The 21909-nt window shown below is 47.7% G+C and overlaps 1 protein-coding gene across 7 annotated transcripts in view; it reads left to right on the forward strand.

The window, feature by feature from the left end:
* FLNB (filamin B) overlaps positions 1 to 21909 on the forward strand; it is a 142210-nt gene that overhangs the window by 80038 nt on the left and 40263 nt on the right. For all 7 annotated transcript variants that reach the window (XM_019823423.3, XM_019823424.3, XM_045051752.1 and 4 more), the window contains exons 12-24: positions 1274 to 1467; positions 2689 to 2802; positions 3403 to 3546; positions 3789 to 3912; positions 4251 to 4411; positions 5649 to 5739; positions 6000 to 6169; positions 11328 to 11445; positions 13592 to 13854; positions 15260 to 15857; positions 16519 to 16692; positions 17682 to 17844; positions 18528 to 18688. In XM_019823423.3, coding sequence (XP_019678982.1) covers positions 1274 to 1467; positions 2689 to 2802; positions 3403 to 3546; positions 3789 to 3912; positions 4251 to 4411; positions 5649 to 5739; positions 6000 to 6169; positions 11328 to 11445; positions 13592 to 13854; positions 15260 to 15857; positions 16519 to 16692; positions 17682 to 17844; positions 18528 to 18688 — 2475 coding nt within the window. The remainder of the gene's footprint in view (positions 1 to 1273; positions 1468 to 2688; positions 2803 to 3402; positions 3547 to 3788; positions 3913 to 4250; positions 4412 to 5648; positions 5740 to 5999; positions 6170 to 11327; positions 11446 to 13591; positions 13855 to 15259; positions 15858 to 16518; positions 16693 to 17681; positions 17845 to 18527; positions 18689 to 21909) is intronic.

Raw genomic sequence — 21909 nt, forward strand, 5'->3', positions numbered from 1 at the left:
CCCGGCTGCAACTGTTTAAGTCTGCAGTTGTAGCACAAAAGCAGCCATAGAGGGGCGCCTGGGTGGCGCAGTCGGTTAAGCGTCCGACTTCAGCCAGGTCACGATCTTGCGGTCCGTGAGTTCGAGCCCCGCGTCGGGCTCTGGGCTGATGGCTCAGAGCCTGGAGCCTGTTTCCGATTCTGTGTCTCTCTCTGCCCCTCCCCCGTTCATGCTCTGTCTCTCTCTGTCCCAAAAATAAAAATAAAAAAAACGTTAAAAAAAAAAAAAAAAGACAAAAGCAGCCATAGAAAATATAGAATTGAAGGAATGCGGCTGTGTTCCAGCAAAGCCTTATTTACAAAAACAGGTACTAGGTCAGTTTGGCCCACTGGCCATAGTTTGGTGACTATGTGTTTTAGGTAGTAAACATAAGCAAACCAGAAAAAATAAGAAATCACCTTTAGTGTTGCCTTCTAGAGGGATAATGAGTGTTTTGGTATGATATTAAACCTTTTGGCATATCCTTCCAGACGTTTTTTCTGTACATTCACACCTAAATATTGATATGCCACAAAAAATATCTAGGGGTAATCTTTGTATCTTGTGCCTCAGATAAATATAGGCCATGTCTTGATTTTCCATGGCTTTTTTGGACTTCCATTGCATGGATACGTCTACCATTGGGCTTTCCTGTTATTTCCGTGGTTTTCTTAAAGACACAATGCTGAGTACACATACTTAGTACCTTTGTTTACACATATCCTTGATTATTTCCTTCAGATGAAAACCCGGAAGAGGATTTGGTGGGGCAAGGGTGGGCATTGATTTAAGGTTTTGGTTGACCTTCCTTATTAGATGATGTTTAAAATTTTTTTTTTCAACGTTTATTTTTATTTTTGGGACAGAGAGAGACAGAGCATGAACGGGGGAGGGGCAGAGAGAGAGGGAGACACAGAATCGGAAACAGGCTCCAGGCTCTGAGCCATCAGCCCAGAGCCCGACGCGGGGCTCGAACTCCCGGACCGCGAGATCATGACCTGGCTGAAGTCGGACACTCAACCGACTGCGCCACCCAGGCGCCCCATAGATGATGTTTAAAAGAAAAACAAAAAGCATAGTATAAAATCCAGCCCTTCCACCTCTTGTAAAGGCTCAGTGGGCTTGTTTTTGTAGGAAAGGGGCACAGATTTCAGTCTTCTGGTTGATACTTGGGTTTGAGGGAGTGAGTTGGTAGTAACATAGAATAGGTTCTTTCCACCATGTAACCAGGGGTCCTTCTCACCCCATCCCCCAGGGTTTGCCATCGAAGGCCCCTCCCAGGCAAAGATTGAGTATGATGACCAGAATGATGGCTCATGTGACGTCAAGTACTGGCCCAAGGAGCCGGGCGAATATGCCGTTCACATCATGTGTGATGATGAGGACATCAAGGACAGCCCGTACATGGCCTTCATCCATCCAGCTGCAGGAGACTACAACCCAGATCTGGTGAGTCTGTTTGTTATGTTTCTGTGCTCTCTTCCTGGCTCCTGACCCTCTCTATGGTATCCAGAGACATGTTGAGGGATGGCAGAGAGGAGCCATTGAGAGTTTAGGAAGGACAGTGGTCTGAGCTGGGACCCTGGTAACACCACTTAGTACTTTCTTAATGCCGGGCAAGTCTCTTATGTCTCTCTCTCTCTCTCTCTCTCTCTCTTTTTTTTTAATGTTTTTATTTATTTTTAAGAGAGAGAGAGAAACAGAGCATGAGCAGGGGACTGGCAGAGAGAGAGGGAGACACAGGATCCAAAGCAGGCTCCAGGCTCTGAGCTGTCAGCACAGAGCCTGATGCGGGGCTTGAACTCGCAAACCGTGAGATCATGACCTGAGCCGAAGTTGGACATTTAACCAACTGAGCCATGCAGGCGCCCCCTCTGACTCTTGATCCTTTCTCTATAAAATGGGAATGATAGTAGCGTCTGTTTCCTAGGATTTCTGGGATGATTCAGGGGATCTAACATACATGAGGACAGTCCTTAGCCCAGTGGCTGGCCCATCCAGGGGGCTGCAGAAGCTGTTCTTCATAAATTAAACATGCTTTTTTCTCCCCAGCTCCCTTCTCTTAAATTGGAGCAGTGTTTCTAAGAGCTTCTGTCAAGCTCTTAGGAGGCTGATAAACATCAAGTCTGAGGCAGCCTGGCGGCCAGGTGGAAGCTTCCACACTCCCACACTCCCATGTGTGCTATTGTGGCCCACCCGGGCAGCTGTTTGTAGGCTGATGTCGGTCTGGACTAGTTGCTATCCCTCTTTGGCCAATTGCTGGTCTTTTTTCCTCCTTGGGAGCTGCAAACTTTTGGAATGTCTGTGGTGAAGGTTCTGAGCCTCTGTCAAAGTGAGAACACTGAAACTGGGCATGGCTGGAGGTCCATGTCCTGGTCACTAGAAGTTCTCTATGTCAGCTCAGAATAAGGCAAGGAGCCCCAGGCTAGTTTGGGGCCTGGGTTTTGAGAATTTTCTTCCTCCTGGGAGGTTAAAGATACTATTTATAATTTTTGAGTTACAGCCTGCTAGAGCATTTTCCTTCCATATCCATCCTGTTACGTAGGTACTGTGAAGCCAGACACGGGTTGTTTTGTTCTTGTCTCATTCCCTGGTGGTCACTGGTCATTATGTAGGGGCATAGTTGGGGCATGGCACAGAAGGAGAATTATTATTGGCCCTTTGCCCCAGGTCCAAGCTTACGGACCAGGTTTGGAGAAATCTGGCTGCATTGTCAACAACCTGGCTGAGTTCACTGTGGATCCTAAGGATGCCGGAAAAGCTCCCTTAAAGATATTTGCTCAGGTAAGTTTCCAGGGGCCACCTGTGCAGATAACTGTCAGGTGACAAGATCTGTCACTATAGTGGCAAGTTGCTCAGTTCATCTGACCCTCAGTTCACTCATCCACACTTTGGGAATAACACGAATATTTATCTCATGGGGTTATGTGAGGATTAAATGAGATTCTAATATGTAAAGCAAGGTGATTTTCTCATCTTTGGGTTTTGTATTCCTTGGAAACAAGGCTTGATTTCAGATTTCCTTGTAAATGTCCTTCAGTGTGGCTGAAGCTACCTAGCCCATGACAGGAGGTTTGTAAACAAGAATTTATTAAATATATTTATCTAACTTAATTGAATTTGGCCCAAGGATTTAAATGCTGGAATTAAAATGAAGCCATGGCTTTATTTTTGGGTCATTTGCTTTTATTAAAAACAAATAAAAGCAGGCAGTATTTTATCACTTGTGGTGATTGCATTGTGAGAATGTGGCAGATCATAGTTGCTCCGTGAAGATTTGTTGGATGGGTGGTGACTTGATTGTCTTGGGAAGCCATGGTGACCCTGTTTGATGAAGACAGTGTGAGGGGCCAGTTTCTGTTCTTAGCCTCTGCTCTTTTGCAGGATGGGGAAGGCCAGCCCATTGACATCCAGATGAAGAGCCGAATGGACGGCACGTATGCCTGCTCGTACACCCCAGTTAAGGCCATCAAGCACACCATTGCCGTGGTCTGGGGAGGTGTGAACATCCCTCACAGCCCCTACAGGGTAGGTTGTGAGACAGAATCCTGCCATTGTATGAAAAAGCCAAGTCCTGTGGCAGGTCTGGGCTGTATGCTGGATGGTCAAGGAGATACATCCTTGGTGGACCTTGACAGATGAAGTAGTTTGAAGGGCAGAGTACTCTAGATTGTCCAACAAAACTATTTCTAACAATGTTAACTAACAACGTGTCACTGGATCCAAGTGCAGGAAAACTTGGTTATAACTTTCTCCCATGTCCTCTTTAGGTCAATATCGGGCAGGGTAGTCATCCCCAGAAGGTCAAGGTGTTTGGGCCAGGCGTGGAGCGAAGTGGACTGAAGGCAAATGAGCCTACTCATTTCACAGTGGACTGTACCGAGGCTGGGGAAGGTGAGAGGGGGCTTCCCCCGGTGCAGTCATTGTTGCTTCTTGAGGAAGAACATTCTTTTCATAATGTTTGAAAGGCAGTGAACTTTGAGCCAAGAAATAGTGCACCTGAATAGGTAATTGTTCACCTAATGAGCCTCTGTGTCAGTTTCTTGGTCATATCTTTGCTAATCTTCCATCCCGTCTCCAAATCCCTGACTTAGCACCATCCCTTTGTCAGGTTTGTTACTGGAAGCTTCCCAATTGATTTTCTGGGGCGTTAGGTGAGCTGAGCTGGATGTGATTGCATGGGACATGCTGTTTCTTGTACGCTGGTGTGCTCATAAGCTGGTCTGTTCCAGGTGATGTCAGCGTTGGCATTAAATGTGATGCCCGGGTGTTAAGTGAGGATGAGGAAGACGTGGACTTTGACATTATTCACAACGCCAACGACACGTTTACGGTCAAATATGTGCCTCCTGCTGCCGGGCGATACACTATCAAAGTTCTCTTTGCATCTCAGGTGTGTGTTTGGGCCTGGGTTCTTTCTGGCCACCTGTGTGTGTATTTCCTTTTTTTTTTTTTTTTTTTTTTTTTTAGCAATAGGGCATTGTCTTGAGAATTCTGCTTAATAGTTTTCCTCTCTGGTTCCTTAACACCATGAAGGAAAAAAAAATAACCCCAGAATTAAGTTTTTACTACTTTCTAACCAAAGTGAGGCACAGCATATTCAGTAGTTACAGCAGGGCTCTCTGGAAGGAGACTGGTTTGTTATAAACATTCATCAAGTTTTTGACTGAAATGTAATGACCTTCTAGAAGTGTTCTACTTCATCCTCTTTGAAGCAAAGGTTTTGGCCTTGGCCCTCAAACTTTTATATAGGGAGAGGAGCTTTGAACTTTCAAATAGAGTTCATATTTACATGTGATAGTGAGGATAAGGCAAGTGGTACCTAACATAGGGAATAGTGGACTCCCGATGATTCATATTAACCTCATGTAAAGATTGGAATCTTAAGAGAAAGTGCCTGAAGGTGTTGGTCTTGAAATAACTTCGGCCAGTTAAACTGTTCCGCCTTTATTCTGATAATCTGCAACATTCTTTTTTAGTTTTTTAAAAAATGTTTATTTTTGAGAGAGAGTACAAGAGGGAGAGGGGCAGAGAGAGAAGGGGACAGAGGATCCAAAGCAAGCTCCGCTCTGACAGCACTGAGCCTGATGTGGGACTCGAACTCATGAATCTCGAGATCACAACCTGACCCGAAGTCAGATGCTCAACTGACTGAGCCATGCAGGCACCCCTGCAACTTTCTTTTTGAAGAATTATAGCCATTCTATTTCTGATCAGCTCTTTGCATTCCCCAAACCTTAGCTCTGAGCTGTACCTAGAGGACATTTCCTTCCCCGTGACCCCATCCGTATGTTATTGTTTGGGTTTTATTCTTGGTAGTATTTCTTACATTCTAAGTACTCAACCTTTGTTGTTAAAGGCTCAGAGTTTTCAGATTCATTTGTGGGAAACCTTCCCTTAGCTGTGCAGTAAGCAGGTCAAAGCCTGTGATGTAGGGATCCAGGCATTCGTAAGTGACACCTGTTGGCCGCTACCTGAGGCTAGATTGCAAGGCTTGGCCCATGGTGACAGGAGTTTGCTCACCACCACCCACCAGAGTCACAGAGGTCTCCCCCTTCATGTTGGGCAGAAAGCTAAGCTCTGGCAGATGCTTCAGGGACTTTCCTACTGAGACAGTGTCTCCCCTACAGGAAATCCCCGCCAGCCCTTTCAGAGTGAAAGTTGACCCTTCCCATGATGCCAGCAAAGTGAAGGCAGAAGGCCCAGGGCTCAGCAAAGCAGGTAAGATGACTCCTGGAGGCCTTCTACAGGCCAGTGGCAATGGACATGTTTGGTCCACGGACCTCGAGGGACTCTTCTCCACCAAAGGCAGGTGTCTGTCGGGGCAGTGCTCCTGCCCAAGCTGTTGGCAGTGGCCAAGCACCAGCCCGTGTCGCTGACTGCTTTGGTAGAGCTGGTGCTGAGGAACCCGTCAGACTGGTTGTAAAAGTGAAACCACTCCAACCAGGCCTGTCTCCCCACTTCACAGTATATCCTTCCAGGTGTGGAAAATGGGAAACCAACCCACTTCACTGTCTATACCAAAGGGGCTGGAAAGGCCCCACTGAATGTGCAGTTCAGCAGCCCCCTTCCTGGAGACGCCGTGAAGGATTTGGACATCATCGACAATTACGACTACTCTCACACCGTTAAATACACACCCACCCAGCAGGTAGGGTTCTTCCCATTCCCTTGTCCCCTGGCCCCCCACGCAGGCCCCTCCCCCCTCAGTGCTGTGCTGGGTACTTTGGACACCAAGGGTGTGATCTGTGCTCTGTTGTAGTGCTCCTCTGTGGGCTACGGCTTCTCACGCCTGTCATTCTGAGCCTCTCTGGGAGGTTCTGGCAAAAGGCCTGGTTGGTTCTGTGAGGAGGACCTGAAGGTTTCCCTAAGAACAAGCAGGAAGCTAGCCCGTATCTCCCCATCCCAATCTCCCACGTCCATTTTGGGTTTTAGCAGGGAAACTGTGAGCTCTTGGAATTCAGCACCTAGTATCTCCCTCTTATTTCACACACATCGCTCATCCTTACCAGCTGCCTTTCCTTTAGTCTTTTCTTAATTACTCACAGGGGAAGGAATGGCCATGACTCTGTTTTTCCTTGCTGGCCCTTTTACAAGGTGGTGTAGTGGGTCTCTCTCAAAGAGAATTCAGCCTTTAGTTCCTCGGCCCCGAAATAGTATATTTAGGGCCCCAGATTGTTCCCTTTGACAAAATTCAGGAACACAGACAGGATCTGACCATCCAGGCCACTTGGCTCTGATTATTTTAGGCAGGAAGCACCAAGGAAACACTCTCTCTGTGTATGCATTCATGTTAACTTGCTCAAAATTTCACTCCCTGGCCACACTTCTGGGGTCTGAGGAACAGATAACCCTCAAAAAAAGCCTGGATTTTACTACTTATGCATGGTGTTCTACACGGTCATTCAAACCTCTCAGATTTCTTCTTTCCTGAGGAAAACAGTCCCCCTGTGTGAGGTACCCTTTGTGGGAGAACAGGGATGATGCTTTCTGCAGAAACGCCACCTGAGAAGCATCACTCTTGCTTGGCCCTCTCAGGGAGGAGCTGCCTAGAGTCTCGTGGGAAGGAATGAGAGGTACAGTAAGGATTGGGGGGTGACTTAGGTGTCCCCTTGCGCTGGGGGCTACACATCCTAGGAGATGGAATCTTTACTCTGAGAGCCTCCCTGGCAGTGAGAGGGGTCCTCTGGGTGAGTTCTCATGTGCTGCAATATAGATGTGGCCTCTTATCTCCAGATGTTCTCCCTGTGGTTTTTGTTTTTACCTTAATGAGGGGTTCATTATTAGTGGTGGTAAAATTAATACTTTCGTGGGTAGAATACCCTTTACTCAGTAGGCTGCTAAGCGCTAAATGGGTAATTCTTTTCCTACTGATGCTTCAGAGGGCTGCTGGGAGCCTCACCATCGGGAGCACCAGCTTGACATCATCCTTATTGCCAATTCTCCACATTGCTTAGGAGAAGGTACCAGAACACATGGCCATGCACACTGGAAAGGTCACAAGGTCTTACTTAGACTCTTCTAGAACATTCTGAGACTCTTGCTTTATCCTGTATGTATAAACCTTTCTGGGTTTTGGCTCAGCTGCCACAAAGTAAGTTGCAGACATTAAGACAGAGTCAGGTTTTGACCTGCACCCTCAGAAGAGACTTAAGAACCTGTTGCCCTAGAAGCCCCAGCTGCCAGTTGGGGCAAGGGTGGAGGCTAGAGGGGGAGACTTCTTACTTCAAAGTCACCCCAAGGTCAAAGTCATCCAGTTCTGGATGACAGCAGGTTTGAGGGGTGTTGCAGGCTCAGTGGCCATTTGGAGCTATTTGTTCAGATGCTGCCTGTCATGTGTCTAAGGAGCCTGGCAGAGGCTTGGTGTGTCACTGCCTCCGATGTGAACGGCTCACATGTTCTTCTCTGGTCCCGGTTTGGTGTTTAGAGCAAGGTTTGCCATTCCATTATTTGGGCAACTTGCAGTTTAGCCAATTTCTCTGTGGCAGAGGAAATAGATTGTATTTCTTCTCTTGGGCTGTGAGTTCCCCAAGGATGGGATACCATGTCATATATATACAAGCATATATATCTTTCCATCCCCAGTCTTGAGCATAGGGCCTGGTGCTCTATGTTCTCTGCATGGATTTATGCCTTAAAGCGTGAATACACAAAATAGAGCCTCTCCTCACAAGCAGAGACAACATAAGAACTTTGCACAAGAGTGGGGCCAAGCATCCTCATTTGCCTTTGATCTCTCTTTTCTGAAGAGCAGCGTACAGCTCCAGATTAGGTTAAATAAGCTTGCCTTTTGAGCCATGCCCTTGGATGTGGTTAAGAGGCCTGGATCAGCCCAGAAGGCCGTGCCCAACGTGGAGGCAGGGAGCGCACTTTGAAGACTGATGCCCACAGGTGCACCTTCTTATGGTGGTTTTAGGGAATATCAGGCTGGAACTTTCCAGAAGTGTAGTTGTTTAGTGTGTGTGAAGAGACAGTGGTGGGTTCTAGCCCAGGGTGAGCTGTCGCCCTCAGAATGCAGGCTGTGCTGTATGAGGCGCTGTGGCCCCACCTGATTGCTGGCTCCCTGCTCCCTGCTCCCTGCCACCTGCAGGCTGCTACTGTCCCCTGCAGGGTCTCTGAGAGATGCCTCCCTGCAGCAGACCAGCCATGGTCTCGTCGGAAGGTGGTGATCAGAGCTCCTTTTGCCTTGGTGGAGTGTCCTTGTTGGACTGGGGCTTGAGGATCCTCCAAAGGTCAGACAAAGGCTTGATTTCTTAGGAAGGAGAAGACACAATGCTCTATTCTCCCAGGGAGTTTGCCTTCTGTGCTTTTGGATGGCTGCGTCCCCAAAAGCCTTCAGTTTCTCACCCATACTCCCTCCCATAGAGCAAGTGCTTTGAGAAGCTGGTGGCAACGGCTCCATGACCTTCTAGGTCAGAAGCCACTGGGAATCAAAAACTCCACGTACTTACGGTGGGTGCCTTGAGGAGACCCTGTGAGTTCACTGAGCCCTACCTGTTCTGGAGGTCTCTGAAGGAGGGGGCTGTGGGGAGCTCACTTGGTCCTGTCCTCACCTGAGCTCATAAGTCAGAGTCTTGTGTTCATGTGCTGTGCAGGGTAGGATTAAGGTCTCAGAGGCACATAGGGGAGAGAATAAAACTGACCTGCAGTCAGCAAGGTCTTTGTGAAAGGCACCAGTGGTCACTGCTCACACATTCCTGACATCACTACTCTCTCTGGTTGTTCCTTGGCCAGGCCTCACAGGAAACCTTAAAATGCTACAGGCCCTTGCAGGTGGTAAATCTTTTCAGATCTCTTCCTCCCCCTTGTTAAGTTATTTGAGGTTGAGTTAATTTCCTGGGTTTTTGTTTTGTTTTGTTTTGTTTTGTTTTGTTTTATAACTGGTAATGAGAACACTTTTTTTTTTTTATGTTTATTCATTTTTGAGAGAGAGTGTATAAGCAGGGGAGAGGCAGAGAGTGAGGACAGAGAATCCAAAGCCGGCTCTGCACTGACAGCGGTGAGCCCCATGCGGAGCTTAAACTCATAAGCCGTGAGATTATGACCTGGGCTGAAGTTGGACACTCAACCAACTGAGCCACCCAGGCACCCCTGAACATACTTTCTTTTATGGGATGGGTAGGCTTAATTGAAAGAGGATTTTTCCTCCTCGTGTGGTGCACCAGAGACGCAATGAGAAGACTTATAGGGGCTGGTGGGGAAGGAAGTTTTTCCATGACCTCTGGTTAGCTGTGAGGCCTAGCCCTCAAGGATTTAGGGACTTGTAGGCACATTGAAACTTGGGAAGAGCTGGTGTGATGAAATTGCCATGGTGGCTGAAGTAATGGATCACTCCCTGCCTTCCTCATTACAGAGAGGAGACCTTTCCTGTCCCTGGGCTGGCTCTCAGCTCTGTTGGATCTGACCTGTGTACATTTTACCACGAAATGTTACACCCTTGAGGCAGGGGGCCAGTTAGTGTGTTTGCAGTGCTAATAAATCCTGGAGAATCAATCCTCCCTCCTTCAATGATGGCAATCAATTTCTTTCTTGGCTTCTTCCCCTCTTTTTTATTATTATAAGCAATGTGAGAAAATATATATAGGCCAAAAGCTACACCCTTTTAACACTTGATCAGTGACAGCTTTCAGCAGAGCCTAAATTCTGGTGAGCCCCCAGATTTCCTCCACGTCCTCCTATGTTATGCCTGGATGTTTAAGGTGAGGGAGATCTTAATCTACTGAGACAGCCATGGGCTTTCATGGAGTCTTGGTTGGGTGGGGGGCAGGAGTTGCTTAGCTGACTGGGGAGGGGAAGCTTGACGTGAGCGGGCCAGGACTGGCCGGAGGAGAACATCCGTGGCACATATGGTCGTACTGTGCTCCCGTGACCCCCGGCCTACTAGCAAGGGGCCTGCCAAGCCCACAGATGTGGTCCCCTCTGCACTTGCAACTTTTCTTTCTTTCCTTGACATAGATGGAGTTTCGAGACTGCACGGTGGTCCTAGAATAACTCCAGTCTGCAAATCCCTTTCACCATCTGGTGGCCTGAAATTGATTTCCAGAATGTAGAAAAAACTGATTTTGTTCAGTTAGAGGCCCCCATACCCAGCAGCTTTCCCCATGGCCACAGTCAGGTGTGTGCTGGGTGGAGGTAGTGTGGCAGAGCAGCTGGGACACTGGTCTGGGTGCTGTGGGTGGGAGGTCCGACTCTCACACTTACCAGGTATGTGATTTGGGGCATGTGACTCTACCTCCCTGAGCTATAGTTTCCTTTCCTGAAAAAATGGAGATGACAGTGGGAAACCACCCCTTTGGACTGTTTGGAGATTGAGTCAAGGAAATGCTTAAAAGCAGAGTACAGTCGGCTTATTAAGTCGTCCCTGTTGTTATAAGCTGCTCTGGTTTTATCTTTCTCGCTTGTTCTTGTGGTGCTGGAAGCTTAGAGAAACGTATCTGTGCTGTTTCTTTCTTTTTTTTTTTTAAGTTTATTTATTTTTGAGAGAGAGAGAGGAAGAGAGGGAATGTGAGAGGGGGAGGGGCAGAGAGAGAGAGAGGGGAGAGAGAATCCCAAGCAGACTCCATGCTGTCAGCGCATAGCCTGATGCAGGGCTCGAACTCACAAACCATGAGATCATGACCTGAGCCAAAACCAAGAGTTGGACGCTTAACTGACTAAGTCACCCAGGCTCCCCTATATCTGTGATGTTTCTAAATCTACTGGAGTCAAGTGCCCTGTGTCTCTGGAAGAATGAAGGATCTGGAAGGCAGGTTTAAACAACAAGTTAGATATTGGTGCCCAAAGGTGCACTCTGTTTCCTCTCGTTCCAGGGCAATATGCAGGTTCTGGTTACCTATGGTGGCGACCCCATCCCTAAAAGCCCTTTCGCCGTGGGCGTGGCTGCTCCACTGGATCTGAGCAAGATAAAAATTAATGGGCTGGAAAACAGTAAGTGTGTGGATGAAGGGGGGGCAGGTCACTGAAGACCATCAACTGGGGCTGCCAATTAGATTCCCTTCAAAGGACAGTTTGCAGAGAAACATTCTGCCTTAAGAGACTTTGCAGTGGGACAGACTTGGGTGTGGATTGGGGCCATGCTGTAGGAGAGCTCTGTGACCCTCCCTGACCTCTGTGACTTCACCAAGCCTCGGTCTTCTCATTTTTAGAGTCGGGGAGGGGAGATCAAGAACACTGACATTCACAGGAATATTTTGAAAGTTAAATAAGAGCTCCTGATTCAGGGGCTGGCACATAGCCAGGCCTCTGTAACTGCTGGCCTCGCAGTGGGATGCTTTCATTACATAGAGAAGTTGGGACACATTGATTTCTGGTTAGTTTCTACTGTGCTAGTTGTCCTTGGCCATGGAATCCACACGACGGTAGACAGTCTAGCATAAAAGCCAACTCCCTGGCGCTCAGAAACCACAAGTATGATGCATCCCTCCAGCCCCATCCCAGTATTCCTTTAGCTTGGTAGGTATCTTATCAGTACAAACTCATTTCATTTATTTTAAAATGTTTCGATTTATTTTATTAGGGAAAATTCCAAACATACGAAAGTAAAGACCATAGTATAATGTGAACACTGATGTTGTTATCACTCACCTTCAGAAGTTCAACACGTAATCATAGAATTATTTTTTTATACAAGTAATGCATAAATCCACTTTCATCTAAAAAACATCACAGTTGAGAGTAAACTCCACTCTGCTACGTTTTTTTCTCCCTTAGGTTAACCAGAGTTTTCAGTTCAGTTTTTATCCTTCCAGACCTTCTCTCTGCATCTATATGTGCATATGTGCCAGCAGAAAACATTTGGCAATGTTTATTTTGCATTAAAATTATCCTGCCATACCCGTGTGTCTTCAGCCTGCCTTTTGACATCAGCACTGCATCCTGGAGAACACGCACACCTATGTCCCCTTGTTGGCATGAGCTGCCGTGTGGCTGCAACCCGGCCATGCCTCGGTGGCACACATTCACCTGATTTCAGGGTCACGTGGGGCTCAGCGCATACCCCCCAAGGCAGGCCTCTTTGGTCTCAGTGGACCTTTGATGAGCGCCTTCACTGACCTGTGACCCAAATGCATGAGCCACCTCCCAGCTCTGGGGTCTCTGAAGCAAGAAATGGATGCTGGCTTTGTCCCTGGAGGGCAGCCAGCTCTGAGCATATGAATCGTCACTGTCCAGTCCTTTTCATGTGTCTCCTCGTTGTTGCTTTTTCTCTAAGACACTTAGGGCTTCAGTTGCAGACCAGGCAAAGCACAACAGCGATTAGAAAAGCCTTTGGGCCATGGCGCTCTGAGGCTCCAGAGTCAGGAGTTCCCTGGCTTGTGGCGGAGGCCCTGTGCTCCCGAGTGCTTTCCTTTTGGTTCAAAGTCCTTCCCCTGTTTTTGTCAAATACAGCACATGGGTTTTCTGTGGCCCTGCTTTGCAGAGAACTTTCAGATATCAGCGCAGTACAGAGTCACTTCCTCAGACTCGCCTCAGTGCCCCTGCACCGGCCAGCTCTGTGACTTTTGCCTTGTTGGCTGTAGGATTAAATTTGCTGCCAAGAGTTAGTAAATAAAACATTGGCCTATGGGAATGTTTTGATATAAAGTTAACACCTGAAGTAAGTAGAGGACAGTGTCAGATTATAATTTACCAGTCAGCAGAGCACATTGTGAGATCAGGTAAATTTATGTTTGAGTCCTACCTTTCTGGTCTGCTGGGTGTCACTCTGGACACATTCCTTAACCTCTCTGAGACTCAGTTTTCCCATCTGTTAAATCCATCGCTGACAAATACCCCATGGGGTTGTGGTAAAAATTAAATGAGATGATGTGCCAGGGTGTAGAGGGCATTCAGTACGTGTCAGCTATCATTGTTATCAATATCATCATTAATTAATAATTGTTCTTGTACTGGTTATTATCCAGGTACATGCTGATTATCCCTACTCTGTCTTGCTTCTTGTCCTCGCTATCAGCCACTGCTTGTTGCCTGGGCTGAGATAACACCTCATGTCCAAGGAACTGTCAGTTTTTTGCTCTCGGTTGTTCTTGTTGCTGAAAGGGTCAGCTCATCACTTTGGCATGTTCCCCTTTTCCAGGAGTCGAAGTCGGGAAGGGCCAGGAGTTCGCCATTGACACAAACGGGGCAGGAGGCCAGGGGAAGCTGGATGTGACGATCCTAAGCCCCTCGAGGAAGGTCGTGCCGTGTCTGGTGGCGCCCGTGGTGGGCCGGGAGAGCAGCACAGCCAAGTTCATCCCTCGCGAGGAGGGGCTCTACGCTGTAGACGTCACCTACGATGGACACCCCGTGCCTGGGAGCCCCTACACGGTGGAGGCCTCACTGCCACCAGATCCCACCAAGGTTAGCTTGTGTTTTTGTACCAGGATGTGTCTCCTGTTGTCAAATATAACACTGTGGTCCTTCACCCATCCTGCTTGACAAAGACCTTTAGAAAATCATTTTCTGAGGAAAGTCCATTCTCAACGACTGACGGAAGTTTTCTGTCCTACAGTTCAGCCTTGGCGGTGGGGGGGGGGGGGGGGGGGCGGGGCGGGGGGTCCCTGGGTCCCTGGGTCCCTGGGTCCCTGGGTCCCTGGGTCCCTGGGCAGCTTGCCGTCCTTCCCACTTCTCGTCTTCTCTCTCTCTCTCTGGTGGTGAGGCTTCGGTGAGGGCCTTGTCCCTGGGTTCTAGCCCTTCATTTGCTAGCATAATAACGGGTGAGCCTGAATGGGTGAGGTGAGATTGTGTGGGTGGAGGCCAGCGTCCAGCATGCAGAGTGAGCTCACCCTGCAGAAGCTGTATAATACAATATAAAAATATATGAGTGGGGCACCTGGGTGGCTCGGTCAATTAGGCATCTGACTCTTGACCTCGGCCCAGGTCACAATCTCATGGTTTGTGGGATCAAGCCCTGTGTCGGGCTCTGCACTGACAACACAGAGCTTGCTTGGGGTTCTTTCTCTCCCTCTCTCTCTCTCTCTCTCTGCCCCTCTCCCGTTCAAATTCTCTCTCTCTCTCTGTCTGAAAAAATAAACATTCAAAAAAATTTTTTTAATAAATAAATTAAAAAAAATTTTTATTAGATTTTTGTTTTTAGAGCAGTTTTAGGTTCCTAGTAGAATTGAGAGGAGGGTACAGAGATTTCCCTCATACCTCCTGTGCCTGCATGTGCACAGCCTCCCCATTATTACCATCACCCAGCAGAGTTCTACATTTGTTCTAACTGATGGACCTACGCTGATATCCTGTTCACCCCAAATCCGTAGTTTGCACAAGGGTTCACTCTTGGTGGTCTACGTTCTATGGGTTTGGACAAATGTAGAAGGGCAGGTATCCACCACTGCAGTTTTTTATTATGTGGAGTTTTTTGAGGGAGGTGTAGCCTTCCAAGCAACAGGGAGGCCCATAAAACCATGCTACAAGCGTTCAGCCCCGCGTGTGTTTGTTAGTCTCCACCTCCAGCCCTGTGGTTCAGGAATGCTGGGCATGGCAGAATGGAAGTCACATGCCGGGCTTCAGAGGGCCACGCCTCGGTGCTGTAGCTTTCAGTGTTGACTGAGCTTGCAGCCGTGTCTCCCTTTGGTAGCCATCTGCAGCCTGGATTGCACCGTGGCTCTAACTCGGGTCTGTGTGACATGAGTTAGGCCCCAGGGAGAAGGGCCACTCAGCTGAGAGGCCTGATTGCAGGCTGGGGTGTGAGGTGGTGTTGGCTGAGCAGCCACTCCAGCATCAGGCACAGTTTGACTTTTATTCTCTGTTCAAATAGGTGAAGGCCCATGGTCCTGGCCTTGAAGGTGGTCTCGTGGGCAAGCCCGCGGAGTTCACCATCGACACCAAAGGAGCGGGCACCGGAGGCTTGGGCCTCACCGTGGAAGGCCCATGTGAGGCCAAAATTGAATGCTCTGACAATGGCGATGGCACGTGCTCTGTCTCCTACCTGCCCACAAAGCCCGGGGAGTACTTTGTCAACATTCTCTTTGAAGAAGTCCATATACCTGGTTCTCCCTTCAAAGCCGACATTGAAATGCCTTTCGACCCCTCTAAAGTCGTGGCTTCAGGGCCAGGTCTCCAGCATGGGAAAGTGGGCGAAGCTGGGCTGCTGAGTGTTGACTGTTCGGAAGCAGGGCCCGGGGCCCTGGGCCTGGAAGCCGTGTCAGACTCGGGAGCGAAAGCCGAAGTCTGTATTGAAAACAACAAAGACGGCACCTATGCAGTGACCTATGTGCCCCTGACCGCCGGCATGTACACACTGACGATGAAGTATGGCGGCGAGCTCGTGCCCCACTTCCCCGCCAGGGTCAAGGTGGAGCCCGCTGTGGACACCAGCAGGGTCAAAGTCTTTGGGCCAGGAATAGAAGGAAAAGGTAGGTTTCATAAAGAGAGGGAAGCTGCAAAATAGCTTGGGACTTAGGGGTCCCCAGAAGCTCAGAGTGGAGCTCTGAACTCATATGCTCACTGGGGCCAGGTGGGGTGTAGGAAAACACTCACCTATGCTCCTGCATCCAGAAGAGAAGGACCACGGCAAAGGAGTGGGCACATGGCATTTCTGCTGCCTGACCCTCACGTTGTTTCTCTGTGGAAAACAGGGCCCAGCACTGCCTGCAGATTTTCCTGTTTCTCTGGCAGAGTTAAAAACCTTGATTTTTATGTGGAAATTCAAGATCTTTCATTTTTGACCCTGAATTGAAAAGGTTTCAGATGTGGTGCTAATACCACACTTGCTGCAGAGAAGATCTGTCTTTGTCCTTTAACCTGTCTCCAGACCCCACCTTTGTCCAAAAAGTGTACGAGTGGTTGTGTTCTCACTGGGGCTTCCACGGACTACCCGGGAGGAAGAAGCTTTTGCAGGGTGGTGGTAGGGGGAGGTGGTCATTAATACTGTTGATTTTGAGAGTCAGAGAAAACAGTTGTCTGCTGTCACTGAAACTAGACCTAACGTATCTGAAGTGCAAGAACCTTGGTTCTTGGATTTGGTCCTGGGTCCCAGGTATTGGTGACGTTCTTAGCTGTGTGATTGCTCTGCAGATGTGTTTCGTGAGGCCACCACTGACTTCACGGTCGACTCACGGCCCCTGACACAGGTTGGGGGTGACCACATCAAAGCCCATGTTGCCAACCCCTCAGGGGCCTCTACCGAGTGCTTCGTCACAGACAATGCCGATGGGACCTACCAGGTGGAGTACACGCCCTTTGAGAAAGGTGAGTTGATTTCTCCTTGGACATGACCATTGTTCATAGCTGTGCTGGGCCATTTCGTTTGGTGACTGGTGTTGACTCCTGCCTCATGTGTCTGGCCTGTCTCAGCAGAGGCATGTACAAAGTGACAGGGACATGTGGAAATCTCCCTCCCCTATAATGCCTCCTTATATGTTGACACTTGGGCCAGGTTTAGCCTCAGGCACACCCGAGCAGGTTATGAGTGATGTCATACATATTGCTCATTTGTAGAGTTTGTTTTATGTAATTTATTTCTTGAATATTAAAATTATTTAAAAATTTGAGGGGCACCTGGGTGACTTAGTTAAGCGTCCGACTTTGGCTCAGGTCATGATCTTGCGGTTCATGGGTTTGAGCCCCGCACTGGGCTCTGTGCTGACAGCTCAGAGCCTAGAGCCTGTATCTCCCTCTCTCTCTGCCCCTCACCCACTCACACTCTGCCTCTCAAAAATAAACATTAATAAAAACATTTTTTAATTTGATAAATAACAAAAAGGTAAAAAATTAAAAGTACCATATATCCTTATTACTTGGATATGTGATTCCTATAAATATTTGGTGCAGATACTTCCAATCTCTTTATGTAAATGCATGTATATTCTATTTCATGGATTCCCCCTTTGTCTCTTGACTAATGACTGCATGGAGTGTTTCCAGATCAGGATAATACATTTAAGATGACTAACTTGAATACAGATGTAGTGATATTTGCTTGGAGGAGAGACCTTGTGCATATGTGTGTCAGGGAGGGAGAGTTATGTGTCTGTCAGGTGAACAGAAAGCATAAATAAACAAGTGCATTTAAAAAGAATCAAATCATACCGATGTACTATTTCTTTAACCCACTTGTTGCAAATAACATGGTATAGCAGGTAGGTGTGGGTACTAGGTGAAACTCTGCAGTAGAGTGTTATTTCCCACAAATAGGTGACTCCTGTACAAATACGTTTCTGTTTGTTGTTTTTGAACAGGTCTCCATGTAGTGGAGGTGACCTACGATGATGTACCTGTCCCAAATAGTCCCTTCAAAGTGGCTGTAACCGAAGGCTGCCAGCCATCTCGGGTTCAAGCCCAAGGACCTGGGTTGAAAGAGGCCTTTACCAACAAACCCAATGTCTTCACCGTGGTTACTAGGTAAGCAGGGTCCTGGGTTCTGTGTGTTGACTCTCTAAAAAGAGTAGGTTTAGGTAGTTTAACTGCTCTGAGTTTTACAGGTGTATTCTGCATATGTGTCATGGAGTCTGGTACTCAAAAAGTTACCAGAAAGCCCTTGGTGATAGTCATAAAATTGCTGAGCAAACCAGAACTAGATGGAAGCGCCTTAACTTGATAATGCAGAAATATATATAGCCAATCTCATAGTTAGGGGAGATATTAGAAGTATGCCTCCTGTGGGGCGCCTGGGTGGCTCAGTTGTTTGGGCATCTGACTCTTGATTTTAGCTCAAGTCATGATCTCAGGGTTTGTGAGTTCGAGCCCTGTGTCAGGCTCTGCACTGACAGCGTGGAGCCTGCTTGGGATTCTCACTCTGTCCCTCTCTCTCTGCCCCTCTCCTGCTGTCTCTCTCTCTCCCCCACCCGCCCAATATAAGCATTAAAAAAAAATTTTTTTTTTAATCAAAAGAAGAATAAGCATTGGAAAGGAGAGGTTAAGTCTGTCTTATACTGTTGAGAAATCTTCTGTGTGAGAGGTGTCACAGTAGTTGAGTCAGGTTGGCTACGTGGGATCGTTTATAGAGGGATTTTAAATAGTTTTGGCAATAAGCAGACTAGCATGAACCACTAGTACCACTGTGCTTTCTTCTCCACACTTTCCAGAGGGGCAGGAATTGGTGGGCTTGGCATAACTGTCGAAGGCCCATCAGAGTCGAAGATCAACTGCAGAGACAACAAAGATGGTAGCTGCAGCGCTGAATACGTCCCCTTTGCTCCAGGCGACTATGACGTTAACATCACATATGGAGGAGCCCACATCCCTGGTAAGGCTTCCCTCAGAAAGGTACCCAAAGAACAATTGATTTTGCGTGAAAGCAGGTTTTGTTTTGCTTATCTCTGAGTGGAGAAAGAGTCTGATATTTGCAGTGACTGCAAAGGGAGAATTTTCTTTATGGCTGCATCTCCAAGAATATCCCAACTGCCAGGAGGACCAGTAACATGGCAGAACACATTGACTTGGCATTTTGACTGCAAAATGGTTGCTCACATGTTGGAGGACCTAATTTAAGTGAAAGCTGATTTTTTTTTTTAGAACATTGAAAATCTCCATTTTATTCTATGGTTGGTTCTTGCGCACCTTAGGCGTGTTTTCTTACTTTCTGTTTTTCATTGACAGTCCTGGTAGCCAAAAGAGACACACAGACTCAAATTTTTATTTATTAATTTCTTTTCTATTTAATGACATAGTATATGCACTGGCTATAAAACAGGGTTTGTTGGGTGCCTGGCTGGCTCAGGAGGTGGTGTATGCAGCTCTTGATCTCAGGGTTGTGAGGTTGAGTCCCATGTTGGGTTGATGAGATTACATAAAAAATTGGGGGTGGGATAATTCTTTGTTGTGGGGAGGCTGTACTGTGCATTGTAGGGTATTGAGTAGCATTCCACCCCCCTTCATTTTGTGACAACCAAAAATGTCTCTAGATATTGCCAAGTATCCATTTGGGGACAAAATCATCCCTAGTTGAGAACCACTGCTATACATGATTGAAACAATGAGGAAATATATGACTTAAGTGGCAAAGGGCCCTCCACCTTTCATGCTCCAGGGGAGGGATTTTCATAGGTTCTGCTTCTGCTTACTTCATGAAACAGTTGCCACTCAACACAGATCTAGATGGGTAGGTGACTGTGGTATGGAGTGGACACAGGTAAGGACTCTAGGGGCTGCCTCTGAGTCAGCCTATGCCTTGGCTTAGATATGTTGAGAAAGAGGTCAGAACCCTACCCCCGAGACTCTTGGGGCAGGAAGAGCCTTGGATTGGTCAGTATTATTCTTGCCCTAAAAGTCATAAGCCAGGGTGAGACTGAAGGGGAAGGACCAGGCTGAGGAGCTTACTTTTGGGTTTCTGACTTGACTCCCAGGGAAGTGGAGTGTGCATTGACCAAACAGTTTTCTGAATCTGTATGTTCCCCCCCTTTATTACATGCAAACGTGTGCACACGTTCAAACTCACTCTTCCTCTCACGTTGATCTGAAAGCATTGACATTCAGCTCAAATTAATGCTCCTCAGATGTTCATTTAAGCCTTAATTTTATGAAGGCTTAGATTTTCTTTGAAGGCTTAAGTCTTTTTAAGTTTAAGAAACTTAAATTGGTAAGTTTCTCCTCAAACTTGGCTTTGCAGCTGATCATAGCTTTCTAAATCCCTATAAGTACTAGTCAAGACACATTCAGTCATGGACAAGACGGTCAAAGCTCTTGAGCTCCAGGAACTTCCTGGCTGGTGTTTATGCGACTTCTCCTGATAACTGCTACAAAGAAAGAACAGGGCTCAGTGACGGAATGCAGAGCCTTGGGTATCTTTTGGAGCTCTGCAGCTCTGCAGTTGGGGGGATGGTAGAGGAGAGTACAGAGAACAGATGGAAGGCTGTTCTCAGGAGAGATGATGTGGTAGGTATCCACATCATCACCCAGGCAGGGAGCAGTGGAGAAGACAATCTCCTGGTCATGGAGATGACAACACCGTTCTGACTTTATTGGGAAGGTCTGGTGGATGCCATCAGCTTTGGAGTTCCCCTTGCAGAAGAGGGGTGCAGGCTTGGGCCCCTGTGGCTGATGCATGAGCATGAAGCAGATGGCCATCTTTGAGAATTACAATAAAGAGAGACCCACTTGGAATTTTCTTACCAGAGGTAGATGGTACGTCGTCATGTTTCAGACTCTCTGTTGCCTCTCAGAGCTGAATACCAGCTTTTCCCAGATCCCAGGCCCTTCCCAGGCAGAGTTATTTAGGAAAGTGTTGGTTAGTTGTCTTAGTATTGGGCTGCTTAGCTAAGGTAACTCATGTGGTGTTGAGCTGTGAAACATACCTGCTAGCTTCTGATTTGCTCTCATGGGAATTCTGATTGGTTAAACATAGTCCAGTGTTTCCTAGCCTGGTATAGACCTGTAGTGGAGTTATTAGTTTACCCGCTGTGGCCTATTAGTTTCCTCTGGTGGGCCAGCTGTGGTCGGTTGGTGGTGGTTCTCAGATCAACTGGATCAACTGGAATAAGGGCATCAGGAAGAAGAGCTGCTGTGATTGGGTTTTGATGTCTGCCTGGGGCACAGCATGGGGGGCAGGTAATGCTTGGTATCTGCCACCTCATACCTCGGGTCTAAAGTCATTTTGTTAGTTCTTGGCTACTCTCATGCAGAGTTCAGACACCTTCCAGTGGGGGCTCTGACTTGGAGATCAGCCTCAGGGGTAGTCGATGGCCATCACCTGCTGACACTGAAATTCTCAGCCGTTTCTCTGTAAACTGAAGCTCCCTTTTGTTTCCCTAAACCCAAACATGGAGGGTGATGTTTGTCTTTGCCAGGGTCAGCCATTTATTTCAGCTAGCTGAAAACTTTGATGCCGTCAAAACCCAGCTATTGCTAAAAAGCCAAGGTCTCTGTTCTTTGTGTGATCTTGTAATGTACCACCCCTAATTCTACAACAGATAAATTTGGGGGGGATGCAAAGCAGAGACACCTGAGTTTGTGTGGCAGTTAGAAGTCATTAATTTTGCCAGCCTTCTTGGGGAACACAAGGACTTCTGCACACAGCAAGAGATGCATATCACTGCCCCTCGGTGATGGACTTGGAAGCCAGAGGGGGGTATGATTCCAGAGCCATTGGGGCTCCCGTTTCTGGCTCAGCTCTGAGGAGGTCTTCCTCTGTCCCCCTTGGTGGGGGAATCCCATGAGGGTCCCTGGTCCAGCCCTGGCTTCTCTGTTCAGTGCTCGTCTTGCAAATCCTGATCACACAGCATTTTCTGTTAACTTGGTCTTTAAAACCAATACCTTCAAAGAGTCAGAGGACCACAGCTGACAGGGAGAAAGCAAGGGTTCACCCAATGACCAGGGAACCAAGCAGGCTACGTTGCTGGGGGAGGATTCCAGGAAGCCCTCGGGAGCTGTTTGGGGAGAGAATATTGAATGTGGGCCAAAAGGCCTCCCTGCCTCTATAGCCCTTTCCACTTCTTTCTTCCACCACTCAGCTGTCTTCCTTCATTTCCC

This window comes from Felis catus, chromosome A2 (genome assembly GCF_018350175.1).
Source record: "Felis catus isolate Fca126 chromosome A2, F.catus_Fca126_mat1.0, whole genome shotgun sequence".
NCBI lineage: Eukaryota > Metazoa > Chordata > Mammalia > Carnivora > Felidae > Felis > Felis catus.